Source organism: Silene latifolia, chromosome 9, assembly GCF_048544455.1.
Source record: "Silene latifolia isolate original U9 population chromosome 9, ASM4854445v1, whole genome shotgun sequence".
Taxonomy (NCBI): Eukaryota; Viridiplantae; Streptophyta; class Magnoliopsida; order Caryophyllales; family Caryophyllaceae; genus Silene; species Silene latifolia.
The window spans coordinates 178,899,795-178,915,401 of NC_133534.1; the positions used below are offsets into that span (position 1 = coordinate 178,899,795).

The following is a 15,607-nucleotide window of genomic DNA, read 5'->3' on the forward strand; positions in this document are numbered from 1 at the left end:
CTATTGTCAATTGGTTTTAGAGTGGAACCCTATTGGGCCTAAGTTATGGACTCTTTCTTCTCCGTTTGAGTGCGGCTCAGGCCCGTTGTTGAATTTAACATGGTATCAGAGCCCATGGCTAAAGACCTGGGAGTCATGGGCCAAAGCAGTCGGACAAGCAAAGTTGCTCAGTTGAATTTGTCCAGTCTTAGTTAATACTGGGCTATGTTTGCAACTGGACGAGCAAAAAGTTGCTCAGTTGAATTTGTCCAGTCTGTGTGAAAAGTGGGTTTCACATGTGAGGGGGTGAAGAAACTCAAAGTTCCACATGTGAGGGTTGTCCAACGATAAAAGAGGAGAATAATTATCATTTTATAAGGCAATGAGCTACTCCCTCTATTGCCAATTGGTTTTAGAGTCTCTTGGGCCTAAGTTGTGGACTCTTTCTCCTCCGTTTGGGTGCGGCCCAGGCATGTTGTTGAATTTAACATTTACCCATATTAGAAGTCTAGAACAGGTGGGTTATGAGTAGCATTATAACAAAGACTTACCGAAAACTGAGTGAGACTTTTTTTGTCCATATAAAAATAATCTGCGTTTATTTCCGATCGGTATTTTAAATGGAGTATATACAATTATATAAATAGATTATAGCATTTGAGATTTACTTTTAACTACGCATGAAATGTCTGAAGACGTGTAAAAAATTGGCACAAAATGATCAAAATATTAAAAAAATAATAATAATAAAATAAAATAAAAATAAAACGTAAATTCTTGATGGACGACAATGGAAATAGAAGTTTACGGAGTAGATCATGAAAAGAATCAAACATCCTTGTTTAAAATCAAATATGTGTATAATTCACAATTTCATTTTGATTTGAGTATAAGTTTTTGATATTAAGAATAGTCGAAATACAATAGCCGTTTCATTCAAGTCTTAATCAATGTTATTAATAAAACTATTCAACCATTGACTCGTATTATATGGGAGTATGATTTTAGGCTCCATGTGTCTAGAAGATTGGCATGTGAAGGAGTGTCATGACATCGTAAGGTATTTTGTCAAACCAATACGAATATTTTTTAATTGGATAAATCACCAGGCTCATGTTGATGGGTCGATTAGATACAGTGGTCCAGTTCAGCATTTATCGGCTTTGCGTAATCATAACCAATGCAACTTATTTAGATGCACCATAGTATCGCCTTCTGATGCTCAATAACTTGCCTGTGATCCTGCCCTCGTCTCCTCATGAGGTCTAGTCCCTGAGGATGATTTCCGACAATGAAGAATACGGTAGAGCTTAGAAAAATCTCAACATTTATCTGATGGCACGTCCTGCAGCTGAATAGTGAATAGACCAATACGTACTACTAATAGGTTGATTGCAAGGTGCCTTCCTGGTGACACCAACACTAGAATAATAAAGCCATGTGGTAACCTAATCAGATTCTTCTGCTAAGCTAGCCAATCTTCAACACAATCCGCCTAAAGAGGTTATCACGTCTTTCATCCCTGAGTTCTTAAAGCTCTCTATACCTTTCTCCCAAGACCGGAAATTATCAAAGAGTTTAAGAATATCCACCAACACGAATAAAAAACTTCAGTCTCAAAGTCATAAACCACCTCCGAGAATAAAAGCATTTGTACTTGTATGGAATTGGCTTCAAACACCTTTTCAACAGGAGATAACATCGCAGAACTCGCTGTACATTTAAGATGGTTTTGGTGCGACTTTCAACCAAAGTACATTTTTGGCGAATCAGAATGCAAACTTTCTTTTTGAATCGGTGAACTGAACCAACAGTTTTATCCACGGCAGAAAACCTCAGATTGAACCATTTTTAAAAGGTGTTGAAATACGAAATTTGCTACATCCACACTCCCTCACAAGCAGCATATTTACCAACTCTGTAGGCACACCAGATATCTCCACCTGCTAACATGTTCTTTCATTTATTTGCACTCATATGGAAGACTGTCTTACGTTCAAGTAAATTGACGTTTTTGTTTTCAGACGCTAGACTGCTTTGGTTGACATGTGAATGCCAAATTAGTGCATACCATGTGTGGATAGAACAATCAACTGAACTGTTCCCATAAACAAAACAACTCAGATACTTTAATTTGCAAATTACTTGCTCAGAAGTACCGCCAGCTTCATTGAGTCAACCATAAATCTATGAACCTTTTAACATCAACACTCTGCAGAGAGGACGTAATTTCTTTAGAGTTTAGATACAGCGTCCAGCACCTTGTGTACTTCAGAATTAAGTGCTTTGACTGCAGGTGTGTTCTGTGTATTTATAAAGTTCTCAATAAGCAAGTGTAATCTATCCAGTATGAACCTAAATTTAAATGATCTCCAACCAGTATAAATAGCAGATGAAGGTTCTTCTGAGTCCAGGTCCCACTTCAGAGCTAGAAGTGCCATCTGACAACCGGTTAACACAACACTATTTTTTTATCAAGGACAGCTGCAGCAACACCTGAGGAAAAGTTAACTAAATCAACCTCTGACATTGTCTCAGTTATCTTCAGCTTGGCGGGTACACATACAAAACTTTCGAACATTTCTCAGTAACTTTATCAACTCATTAGTGCCCTTATGTAAACTATTGGTATACCATGTACAATCATCTACAAACGATGAGATATGAGTCACCTATCCAAAAATATGAAGCAATTTTGACAATTATTAACCAAGTCAATCATAATGAAAAAACCCTGAATCTGTAAAATTTCACAGCGCAGAGCTGAAGGCATGCTTTGTTAATCAAAGCATTCTCAGCAAACAGAGGAACGGAAAAGCATCAGTTGCCACAAAGAATGCTGAGTCGTCCACAGTTAGCCGTATGCATCTCAATACTATAGCCCTACATATCAAAGCTTGTTCGAAACAGCAATGAGCAAAGCAAGACTGCCCCGCATTCGGAAGGCAGGATCAAAGATGCATAGTTACATCCCTAGTTTGAGGTTTACTGCTTTTCAGTTCCTCTCGTTAGAGTCAGTTTGGGAAAGGGGGCAAGGGGGAGGCAGAGAAAATCAAAAAGTTTGAAAGAAAACTAAACCCAACCATACATATAGTGTCATACCCTATGTTACTAGATTCGCTCAAACCTCGGCATATCGGAAAACACACACTAGTATATGCTTACCTATGCACTATGTAGTTCAAAGAGTTTTGGTAGTAAAAATAAATGGAAACAACAGACTAACAATGAGTTTCCCAATCAAAAAAGAATGAAAAAGGAGAAATGATGATATTTGAGAGCTCTAGGAAGCATTCAAAAACTAAAGATCCGTCAAGTAACCGGTCACTTACGTGATCAAAAATCAATATGCCTGTTCTCAAAGTGATTTTTGAGAGTGCAGTCAACATAGTGGCTAAAAAATCCTCTTTGGATATCTTTTCCAAAGTGATGCACCAGCCTGCATTAAAAATAGAAGATCAAAACACCCTACAATCAAAATCTAATAATTTGTAGAGTAACTTGATCACATGATGTAGCATTCCAATTTGCAAATAACCCCATTATTTCAGTTTCACAAAGGCAAACAACTACTCCTATGCTAATTAATACTCCCTCTGTCCCGGTCATTTGTTATCCTTTTCCATATTAGGGTGTCTCAGTCATTTGTTGTCCTTTCTATTTTAAGAATGAACTTGATGAGTAATTTGATCATTCTCATTCAATTTGTTCCACTTGTCATTTAGTTATTGGCCTTTTCCTCTTTCCTTGGTCTTTGTGCCAAAACGAAAGGACAACAATTGACCGGGACGGAGGGAGTACTTCGTAGTATATCTCTACATATTCTGTTGTATCTGTTCAAATGGGATAATATTCCTATGCTAATTAATAGTATATCTCTACATATTCTGTTGTATCTGTTCAAATGGGATAATATTCCTATGCTAATTAATATCTCCATCAAAAGCATCATCAGAAATCTTTGGGACATGATATATAAGATAAATCTTTGTCTGACAGAAATATTTGTAACCTATCATTACTCACTAGCATCAAACAACTTCAATTCGATATAATTCAAGACAAAAACTCTGAAGAGATACTTTAGACCTTAGAGAGCCAGCAAAAAAAATTCATATATTATTTAAATTCTGAAAATCATCAAAAAACTCATAAATGCATATCCAAAATCATCAAAAAGCTCTGAAAACCACCCGGCTGCAGATATTGGCGCTTTGGCCTGCAATGGCACCATGGCATTCAGTCAAACAAGAACGTACTACATCTCTTATTTTAGCAACATGTTTAGCAAATTCAGCCAACATCCAAACAAATATTAAAGCCAATGCTCTGGATTTCACACAATCCATTTGAAAGTTCCACTTTAACTTGTCTCAGATGCTCTAGCCTGTTTTCTGTGCTCAAGATGGAAAATATTCCATGTGTGCTCTGGTTTGTTTCACAGTACCTTAAGGTTGACAAGTATCCATTTGAAAGTTCCACTTTAATTTTCTGTGTGTAATTATCAGAGAATTCCCGGTGTCTTTGTCCACTGACAAAAAACGCATCTGCAAGCCTAAACAGAATTGCATCTGCAAATAACCAATCCTCCCCAGGAACTGTGTCAAACATTGTTACACACCCACTGTTAGCTGTGGCTCCCTATTCCACTGACGTAGTCTAACGAGCAAACTGGCGTATTGTACCAATAGGACAATCTGAAACATTGAGGTTGAGATAAATTGTTGGACAGTAAATGACCAAAACACCGCACAATAACATCTACACGTAATATTTATCCCTTTCAAAGAGTCGACGCAGCTTTGGCATCTAACTAGAAATGCTCAAGCTAAGAGATTCACCAATAGTACAAAATATCTTTCCGCAGAAAAACAGACATGCATACTTCCATAGGCTGGCAGACTTCACCTAAATTCATTCTGCTTGCTATGTACCCCAAGTACTAACAGGTAACTGGCTGCAAATTACAAAGCAGGTTTAAATAATTCAACAGGGTTCGGGTTATAAACTTCAACAAGAAGTCGAGGTCCACCAAATCAAAAGTCAAAAATTCCTTCAACAGGTGCTCTGAAATCAAACAACAATAAACCTGAAATTCGCATACATATGTTCAGACGGCCAAAGACCATTTTAGAAGATTTTACCATGTCAAAAAGAGGAAAAAAAAAAAAACATTGCCACTTTTACAGCAACACAGAGCTCTCAAGAGATGGGATGCAGTTGGTGAAGTGAAATATAGTAGGCTGAAAATGTAGGCCTGAGCGAAGATCACATCCTCATCCGACAGAATCTCATTCAGTCACTGAGGATTGTTGAGTCCGCTAATCCACTGGTAATTGTTTCTCTCTTTGGACTGTGATGCACTACTGACTACTGTCCTTAAAAGATTCGATGTTCTTTCTAAATCAAAGTGACGCAGAGAACCACCGTACACACTTCTTTTTTCGAGGTTTTTAATTGGTCGTCCCATTTCGCCCATAGATCAATTGAAAACATCTTTATTACTGGCTTACTGCAGTGGAAAAGCAACCTATGTTCGTCCGTCCCTTTTCCTCCACAGCTAAGAGCTATTTCCTTACAGACACTAGGTAATGATACTGATGAAAAATTGAGAATGGTCTTATTTGCACATTCGTATAAAAATATCTGTAGAAAACTCATGAGCTTTCCAAGTATTAAAAAAACATCATCTACATGTATGCTCCCCTATACCTAGCTACAGAAAACAAAAGAATTGCAATGTGCTGACGTACCATGACCCAAAAAGACGAATTAGATGCAGCATCTTTTTGTAAGCCGAGCAGAAAGGGATAATCACACGAAGATAAAACTCAAGTATCAATAGAGTCACTGACAACCACAAGGCCAATCAGTTTGGTGTAAGACATCCTTGAGGTATATGGTAACATGGTAGGGTTTACCATAACTTTTAGTGAGTAAAAGGGGTACAGAAAACTGAGTGATGAGAGTTCCTCTTACCAAACAACTGATGTGATTAAATTGACATCACTTACAAAAATCCAGAGACCACAGAATTCATAATTTGTGTAGAAAAAGCTAGTCAAGAACATAATGAATCTATATAAATACTTGTTCCATGGGCGCCGTGCTTTTAGTAGCCAGAAACAACAGTGAAAATTGGCCACTCAATGTTGGAGGTGGTTTATCCATTTCTTGAGAACTTGAGGAGAGCCATACCATGGTCTCAGGATATCATCGGAACCAACAGGAGAGTGATACACTCCATCCAAACTAACATTAAGAGCACCCTCTAAATGAGCCGATTCCTCGGGAACAACTCCATCACCCCATACATCTGCCTTCCCACAAACTTGCTTATACCCCTGTCCAACAATTCTCGCTCTCAAAGTCACAGAACCCATGTTTGACTCGGATACATTCATGACTGCAACTCCTTCCGATCTCTCCTCTACATCACCCGTTGTTACGTACTCTGAATCTTCGTCTGAGTTTCCAAAAAGACGAGCTCCTTGGATGTACCTTCCAGCGACACACACGTACTTGAGTTGAGGTGTATAAACTGCTTTTGCACAATGGTCTTGGACATAGTACAACAGCCCTCTCGTCTGATCAATAACCCCAGACACTCCCTTAGGAGGGGGCATATGAGGAGTTCCAAGGGTTAGCAACAAGGATATATCAGCCATTCCGAATTCCTCCATATACACACGCGCAAGCCATCCTCCAGCAGAATGGCCAACCAATGAAACAGTCCCACCCTCCGCAACCTCCCGCGCTTGACTCACAGCTTCATTCACCCTCTCAAGATACCAATCCAAGACAGGACGAGGACGAAGGGTGCCCTTCCAATAACTGGGGTCCACTAAACCAGCAGCATTCCTAAACCAATCTAACCTGGATACTCTAGCTACAACACTCTTAATCCCATACTCTTGTAATAAGCTCACTTGAAGTCTTTGATAATCACCAGTATCGTTCCCCAGACCAGGGAGTATAACCGCGGGGCGGGGACCGATACTACAAGAAATTCCCAGTGTCTTGGCAGGTGTGGACCGGCATTTACTACTAAACGAGGAGGACCCAAAAGGTGGCAAGGAAGAAGCAAATGCCATGATGCTTCAGCTTAACACCATACACATTTCAGTGTGCATCTCAAATATCCTTTGGTAAAAATCCAAAGCTCACAATATTACACGTGGGATATGTTATGTTGAAATTCTAACATAAAATTATGTCATATTTACCCCTAAGTCTCTGCTACATATCCCACCTATGCCACTATCAAATTCAGCTTTCTTCAATCAACCACACTAAAATCCAATATATATGAGCTTTTTAAGTAAATAATATTCACTCTCTCATGGTTATTTGTTTATCTTTGATTAAAATAAACAATTAGTAATAATAAAAATAAGCGAAAGGAAAAGTGTAATATCACCTATGTCACTATGTGCAATGATGAGCTCCTATTTCTACTACATTTTGGCACCATTTTGAGCTCATTTGGTAGCACTTGGTGACGGTTTTTGACGTTTTTGACGTTATTTAGCCAATTCCATATGTTTCACCATTTAGCGTAATTTCAAGTGAAGATTAAGAAGCCAAAAGATCGAGAGAAGTATCCAAGGAAGAGCCAAGAACAAGCTTGAAGAAATGCAACAAGAAAGCCTTCCAAATGATCAAAGGAAGAACGAAAGGAAGACGCACTCCAGCAGCAAAACCGCACGGTGCGAGTTTCCCAGCTTCAGAACTCGCACCGTGCGAGTTTTCTGGGTTTGATGGCGTTTGTTAGCGTTTGTATTACGGGCCTTCCCCTTTATTAAGCCCATTAATTATTAGGTTTCGGGAGATATAAATAGGAAGTTTGCAGTTAGGTTAATCATCTTTTGTTCACTTTAATTAATCAAGGTTGTAATTTGGGAATATTTTCATCTTTTGAATTGGGTTTTAGATCTAATTATGGAGAACTAATCTCCTATCTTAATCCGACTCAAGGCTTAATCTTTGGTTGTAAGACCCTTTAATCCTTCCTTAATTTTCATTATCATTGTTAATCCTTTTGTGTTTATTGATTGAATTTTGGAATCCTTGTTTATATTGAGTAATTAAGTGTAATTTCCTTGTTGCTTAATTGATCAAGTTCCTTAATTTATTGTTGTTGGGATTATTAAATGTGATTTCCTTGTAATCTCATCTTTGCAACACCTTGTTATTATGCTAATGAATGTGATTTCTTCTTGGCTTAATTAGCAAGTAAAGGATTAACTTGTAATTAGGCATTAATTGTGATTTCATTGTGTCTAATTACCTCTATTGAATCTCTTGTGCTCATATCTTCTTGTTAATTTGACCAATGTATGTGATTTCTACTTGGTAGAATTGATAAATTGGGTTATTTGATTAAGTGTGATTTCCTTGTCATTTGGCCATTACTAAGGAGATTTAGAAGATTTATCTTCACAATAGGGTGATAATATATAATTGAAGGATTGATTGAGGGGTTTTGTCAACTAAAGTGCCAAACTTTGGGTCGGGTTAAGTCTCTCTTAATATTGATTAATTTCCATCTTTAAACTCTTGATTGATTACTTGCTTTGCACTCTTGTTTGAATTTCCTTGCTTTTGTTACAATTGAAAACTCAACCAAAACCCCCCCCTTTTTATATATTTGTTGTTATTGTTGTCACAATTGTTCTAATTACTCTTTTAATTTCACTTTTGCAAAACCCATCTTCTCTTGGGTTCGATCCCTTGCTTGCTATTTTACTAGTTTATAATTAGTGCTAATTAGTGTGTTTAGTGGTATATAAATTGTTAATTTGGCCGTCTTTTAGTGCGACATTTTAGGCGTGTCAAATTTTGGCGCCGTTGCCGGGGAAGGTAACGGTTTTGCTAGTGTTTGTTATTTGTGTTTTTAGGATAGTTGTATGTGTTAGTTAGTCTTTGTTTCTTGTTGATAGTGTCTTGTTCATCACTTGTGTGAACTTTTTGATTGTGTTCTCTTGTGTAGAATTGTTTATGGTCAATACTAGGAATTCAAGTGAACCACTTTTTCCTTTCAATCCGGAGATTCAAAGATCACTTGCTTGGATAGGAGGAGGTATTAGAAGAGACAACCCGGTTATTGAAGAAATTGATCCCGGTTTTCAACAAGACCAAAGAGAAGATAACAACATCCCTTTTGAATAACCCATACCCATACAAATCATCATAGGTGATCGTGAGGAAGAACAACCACATGGGCACGGTGAAAGAGAGAACCCACCACGGCCTAGAACTATTAAGGAACTTACCGCCCCGGATCTCACACAAGTGCCCTTGTGTATCTCCTTTCCGACCTTGGCGGAAAATGCCACCTTTGAATTAAAGTCCGGGCTCATTCACCAATTGCCCCAATTTCATGGACTTAGCACGGAAGATCCCAACAAGCATCTCAACAAATTTCATGTTGTTTGCTCAAGCATGAAGCCTAATGGGGTTACCGATGAGCAACTTCAACTAAGGGCCTTCCCTTTCTCACTCAAGGACGCGGCAAATGATTGGCTTTATTATCTCCCTACCGGGAGCATCACCACTTGGAATCAAATGAAGAAGGCTTTCTTAGAAAAGTATTTTCTCGCTAGTCTCTCATCTCAATTAAAGAAAGAAATAAGTAATGTTGAACAAATGGATGGGGAGAACTTGTATGAGTATTGGGAGAGGTTTAAACAACTTATTGCTAGTTACCCATACCATGGGTATACCGACCACGACCTTCTCTTGAACTTTTGTGGTGGTCTACTTGAGGATGATGCTAGGATGATTAAAGTCGCCACCCAAGGTGGAATTGAATACATGTCGGTCCAAGAAGCAAATGAGTTGATTTAAAGGTTGGTAGGAAGCTCTAGGAATTTTGGGAGGAGAATTAAGAAGTCAAGTGGAACATTCTCTTCAAGGCAAAGCTCCAATCATATGGAGGAGAAAGTTGATTTTCTTACCAATTTGGTCAAGGAACTTACAAAAGGAGGTGGGAGTGCTTCTCATGTGAAATTTTGTGGTCTTTGTAATGACCCAACTCATCCCACCGATGGGTGTCCATCTTTGCAAACGGAGGAGACAATTGAAGCGGTGAAGGCTATTGGGTTTAGGAAGTTTGACCCCTATTCTAACACTTACAATGAAGGTTAGAAATCTCATCCAAATATGGGGTGGGGTGGAAACCAAAATCAAAATAAAAAAGGGGCTTCAAACTCTTCATTTCAAAAGCCAAATCAAAATCAAAACCAATCCCAAAATTCCTTGGAAGAGATGATGAAAACACTTGCTATGAATCAAATGACAATGCAAAAATAAAGCCAAGCCTTGCTACAAAATACCAAGGAATTTCAAAATGCCGTGCTTCAACAAAACCGACTCACCGACTCTAGGTTTGTTAACCTTGAGACCCAAGTTGGTCAAATCCTTACTACACTCAATTCTCAACCCAATCAAGGAGGGAGCCTCCCTTCTCACACCATTCCTTCACCCACCAAGGAACAAGCAAAAGCGGTCTCTTTGAGGAATGGTAGAGAGTTGGTAGAGGCACCCAAGGGTCATAAGAAGACAAGACCACTTCCTATTGTTCATGAAGTGGAAGATGTGGTTGAAGATGAAATTGAAGTGGTAGTGGAACAAGGGGAAGCATCTACACCTCAACAAGTGAGGATCCATGAACCTCTTCCGGAATATGAGCCACAAGCTCCATTTCCAAGTGCTTTGAATGATACAAGGATAATTGACAAGAAGACTTCAAGCCTTTATGATATCTTTCGTAAAGTGGAGGTAAACATTCCTCTCCTTGATCTTATTAGTAGTGTGCCCAAGCATGCAAAGTTTTTGAAAGAATTGTGCACTAATAAGAGGACCAACAAGGCAAAAAGCATGAAAAAGGTAAGGGCTAGTGAACATTGTTGGGGCTGGTGTCCTTTACAGTTAGTGCAAGGACTTATAAATCTCTAAAAGGATCAAAGGGTATACTTTTGTATTATAATCAGTTGGTCCACGTTTATCAATAACGGTTGGCTTGCTAGATAAGTTTGACGTTATTGTCATACAGATGGCGGTGATCAACTGGTCCCTAAAAGTCACACCTATAGGATACGTTTGAGAGATGTGACAGTATGAAAATACAGTCATGTTGATGCCAAATTTGACTAACCAGTTAGTCGGAGTTATTGACTAGTAATTAGTCAAACGCGATGTTGAGATAATTATTTAATACGGATTAAATAATAATGGCTAAGACGCAATTAAGCGATTAATTCGTAAGTTGAATATAAACGATTTATATTTAATTAATGTATATTGAATTAATTATACAATATCGTCTTTGTCGGACATGTATTAATATTTCAACTAATCCGTGTTATTAGTTGATATTTTAATAGCCGATAACCGATGACGATTTATAATAAAACGCGTCATATACATTTAGCAATTTTCGAGCCGGACCACGAGTTAAAATTAAGAGGAAGTGGAAGCCCACTTCCCCATGAGGGCTCACGGTTGGCCGAATGGAGGAACAAAAGGAGAGCCTCTCCTTCTTGTTAACCTAATCATTCATTTTTTGACAAAAATTATTAGGGTTTCAGAGTATTCTTCTCTGAAATTTCTAGATCTCACATCGAATAACCTCACAATAGCTCTCTCGATATTGCAAGTCAATTAGAGAGCATTTCTAGCACAAGGGCATAGTTTCAGACGGTCTTGGGTGCAACGATTAGGAGGAAATCTCTGTTGATTTCTGCTCTTTACGCCGCACATCAAAGGACCCGAGGTTGATTCTTTATCTTTATCGTTTTCTATTGTATTTCGTTTATGACCATAAATCGCATGTTATATTTACGTTATAATCCTTAAAATTAAGGGAATTTTACGGATATTTCCCTACAAGTGGTATCAGAGCGAGGCCACGTAAATTTTCATTGTGATTTTTCATAAATCGATTTGAAACGATCTTGTTATTGTACAAAATCTTCACGGCTGGTAATTTTTTTTACACGGCTGAATTTTTTGTCTTGAAAACCGTGCCGTCACATGTTTTACACGGCTGTTTTGTTTCTGTTTTCGATTTGGTATTTTGCATATTGTTATTTTATACGGAGATTATAGCAATATGTTAAGTTTTGTCAATAGTAGAATTGATTTCATGCGTTTTGATAAAAATTGAAATTGGTTTTGTGTTGACAAACTGTTTCACGAGGGTTTTTGATTTTTCAGAAATTTTTGTTCTCGATCGAGCATGTTTCTACTCGATCGAGAGGTTTTCTGTCTTGTTTTTGCTCGATCGAGTGCTTGCTTAACTCGATCGACCCTTTTAAAACCCCAATCGCTCGATCGAGAAGTCCTCGTGCTCGATCGAACAGCTTTTGCTAATAAAAGTTCTCGATCGACCTCCAGTACTGTCGATCGAGCACTTTCTGTTTGGCATACCCCTCGATCGACTAGCAGTTCAGTCGATCGAGCCCTGTTGTTCCTCGATCGAGCACTTTTGTCCCTGGATCGAGGGATTTTGATTTGGCAGCTTTGAATTTTATTCTCTTTTGTTTTAAATTCTATCTTGGCCATAAAATGTACATCATACGGATGTTGTACACTCGCTTGATAGTGAAACGGTTCACTCACGTACCATATAGTTATTTTAAATTGTATTTAAAGTAATGGATTGTATTAGATTAAAATTAAACTGATAGAAGCGGTTTTATCACATAAATTTTAATCGTTAAAAGGTGGTTTGGATAAATTTAACATAATTACGGAATTATGTCACGAATAAATTTGTTTTAGTTGATGCATTTTATTTATCGTTTTTGTTGAATGCCTTGAATGCTTCTAATTACGTATTTATTTTTACAAACGATTGTAACTTAGTGTGGCCTTAGTAGAACGTGTTACCGTAATGATGGAACACGGTCTTGGTTGTATTTTGAGATCTCGTATCTCCGTTTTGGATTTTTCACTTGTAATTACAGTTTTTGTATTTAGAATGTAAATAGGTTTATATTTGTAAATTTTAAATTGTAATTTTGAGAAGACCAAAGACGGAGAACCGGATGCTCACTCCCGCTGCATGGACAAAGATGGAACATCAAGACAAGCTTTTCGGGTCCAACGGTGGATTCCAAAGTTGTATTATGTTCTTTTTACTAGGATAGGCCACACTAGGAATTTTATTTACGTATTGCATTCTTTTATTTATTTTTCGTAACGATAATATGCATCATATTCCGCCTAAAACCAAACCACCTAATAATTGCATGAAAACTGACTCATATAGAGGTCACGCGTTAGTTTTCTATGACATTCATATGTCACACGATTTTAAGCCATCACCTAAATTAATTCATTCACGTAATGCTAGTTTTTCGTTCACTTAAAATGAATTAAAATTAAGTTGATGGGATCTTCCTCGTATAAACCAAAATTGAGAATGGTCTTTATAGGTCAAACTCCAATGAGTCCCTTCTTCGTCGGTAGGCATAATATGACCCCTTCTACGTCGGGTAAGTTGGAACCGATTGACCTATTTTATCTCAACACTATGGTCACTCGTACGATCCTGTGATTATGGTGGACTATAGATAGGCTTTACGGAAATCTATCGACCAAGAGTTCTTACGGAAGAATTAGCTAAACAGTTGGCTTATCAATTTACAGAAATTGAGTCTTGGGATCACTTGTATCATTATTGAGGGAGATCAATTATGCAAGTGCAATGAGTCTACACGTTAAAATGAATTTTAAATAGACTTAAATCACCTCGATGAGTTGCTTATTTCGTTTTTGTTTTTCTTCCTTTTTCAGTGTAGAACACGATCAATTAAACTGCTATAACGAAATGGCTGGTCCCACTAACGACCCAATGCAAAGTGCCACATTGGATCGTGAGTCCTGGCTTCGGATCTTCATGAATCAGATGAATCAGTCTACTCGACTGAAGAATGATGGATCAAACTTCGCGGACTGGGAGGCGGCATTACGGAATGCTGTCGCTGCTGACGGGAAGCTCAAATATCTAATAGAGCCCATCCCGCCAAACCCATGTCCCACGGCTAGAGCTAATGAGATCGCCAAGTTTAACGATTTCTGTATGGAAGCGGGTGCGATTAAAAACGTACTCATTTTTGCAATGGAACCCAATTTGCAGAAACGCTTCATAGCCCATGGTGCAAACAAGATTTTCACCACGCTCACTAAGGAATTCTCGAAAGCACCGAGAATCGTGACCTATGAGCATACCACTCGCTTCTTTGATGCGAGACTCCAGAAGGGCCAACCAGTTAGCCCACACATTCTCAGCATGATTGAGAATGTCGAGAAGCTGGAGACGCTTGATTGTAAGATCAGCGAGAACATTGTGATTGACCGCATGCTTCATTCACTCCACGATGGTTTTGCGCTCTTTAGAGCGAATTACTATATGAATGATTTGAAGAAAAGTCCCCATGAACTGCACTCCCTTCTCGTACAGACCGAGAAGGACATGAAGTTCAGTGGGAGCATGAAACAGGATGTTCTCGTTGTGTCAAACAAGGGCAAAGGTAAGGGCAAAGCTAAAGCAGACCTAGCAGTAGGTAAGGCGAAGTTCAAGAAGTCGGGTTCAGGTAAGAGTGGTCCTGGTGAGTCGAGCAACTCATCAGGCGCGACAAAGAGCAAGGATGGTAACATGGAGTGTCACCATTGCCACAAGACTGGGCATTGGAGGCGTACATGTCCCGTATACCATGAGGACATAAAGGCAGGTCGCGTTAAACCTGTTGGTATGTCTTCTTCTTCTACTTTTATTCATATGATTGAGATTAACCACGCAAGTTACGGAACTTGGGTACTAGATACTGGTTGTGGTTCTCATATGTGTAATCATGTGCAGGGGCTCCGAAACATCGAACCCCTCGTAAAGGGTGAGGTGGACCTGCGTGTCGGGAATGGAGCACGAGTGGCTGCCGTCTCGAGGGGAACATATGTGATCCAGCTTCCTAGCGGATTTGAGTTATTTTTATATAACTGCTATTATGTACCCAGTCTTTCGAAAAACATTATTTCAGTTTCTGCACTTGACAAACTTGGTTTTTCATTTGTAATAGAGAATAATTCTTGCATTTTCTCATTATACAATATGATTTATGGCAAGGCAGTCTCCATGAATGAAATTTATGTTTTAGATCAGACCACTGAAATATTACACGTAATGAATAAAAAGTTAAAGGTTGGTGACAAAGATCAAACATATCTATGGCACTGCCGTATGGGACACATTAATGAGAAACGCGTAAAACAGCTCATGAAAAATGGAGCTATCTCGGCCTTTGATTTTCAATCATTTGGCACGTGTGAATCATGTCTCATCGGTAAGATGAGTCGAATTTCCTTCAAAGGTGTTGGAATGCGCGTTGCTGACCTATTAGGACTCATACATACGGATGTGTGTGGACCTATGTCAATCACCGCACGAGAAGGCTATAGGTATTTCATCACTTTCACGGACGATTTAAGTAGATATGGCTATGTCTACTTAATGAAGCATAAAAGTGAATCCTTTGAGAAATTCAAAGAATACCGAATAGGGTACAAAACCTCTTTGGGTAGAAAGATTAAAACACTACGTTCGGATCGTGGGGGCGAGTATCTT

The 15,607-nt window shown here is 38.5% G+C and overlaps 2 protein-coding genes across 2 annotated transcripts; one reads left to right on the top strand and one right to left on the bottom strand.

Moving 5' to 3' along the window:
• Positions 1 to 5,954: 5,954 nt before the first annotated feature.
• Positions 5,955 to 7,172, bottom strand: LOC141600250 (uncharacterized). The gene has a single exon (XM_074420437.1). The coding sequence runs from the start codon at positions 7,071 to 7,073 to the stop codon at positions 6,126 to 6,128; it is 948 nt and encodes a 315-aa protein (XP_074276538.1). The 5' UTR covers positions 7,074 to 7,172; the 3' UTR covers positions 5,955 to 6,125.
• Positions 7,173 to 14,098: 6,926 nt separating this feature from the next.
• LOC141598383 (uncharacterized) lies at positions 14,099 to 15,085 on the top strand. The gene is made up of 2 exons (XM_074418143.1): positions 14,099 to 14,738; positions 14,849 to 15,085. Exons 1-2 carry the CDS (start codon positions 14,108 to 14,110, stop codon positions 14,881 to 14,883), a joined length of 666 nt encoding a protein of 221 aa, XP_074274244.1. The 5' UTR covers positions 14,099 to 14,107; the 3' UTR covers positions 14,884 to 15,085.
• Positions 15,086 to 15,607: the final 522 nt, after the last annotated feature.

Coding starts and splice junctions, on each gene's coding strand:
- LOC141598383 (XM_074418143.1), top strand. CDS start 14,108: ATGGAACCCAATTTGCAGAAACGCTTCATAGCCCATGGTGCAAACAAG. Junction 14,739..14,848: donor AGGTCGCGTTAAACCTGTTG/GTATGTCTTCTT, acceptor AATCATGTGCAG/GGGCTCCGAAACATCGAACC.
- LOC141600250 (XM_074420437.1), bottom strand. CDS start 7,073: ATGGCATTTGCTTCTTCCTTGCCACCTTTTGGGTCCTCCTCGTTTAGT.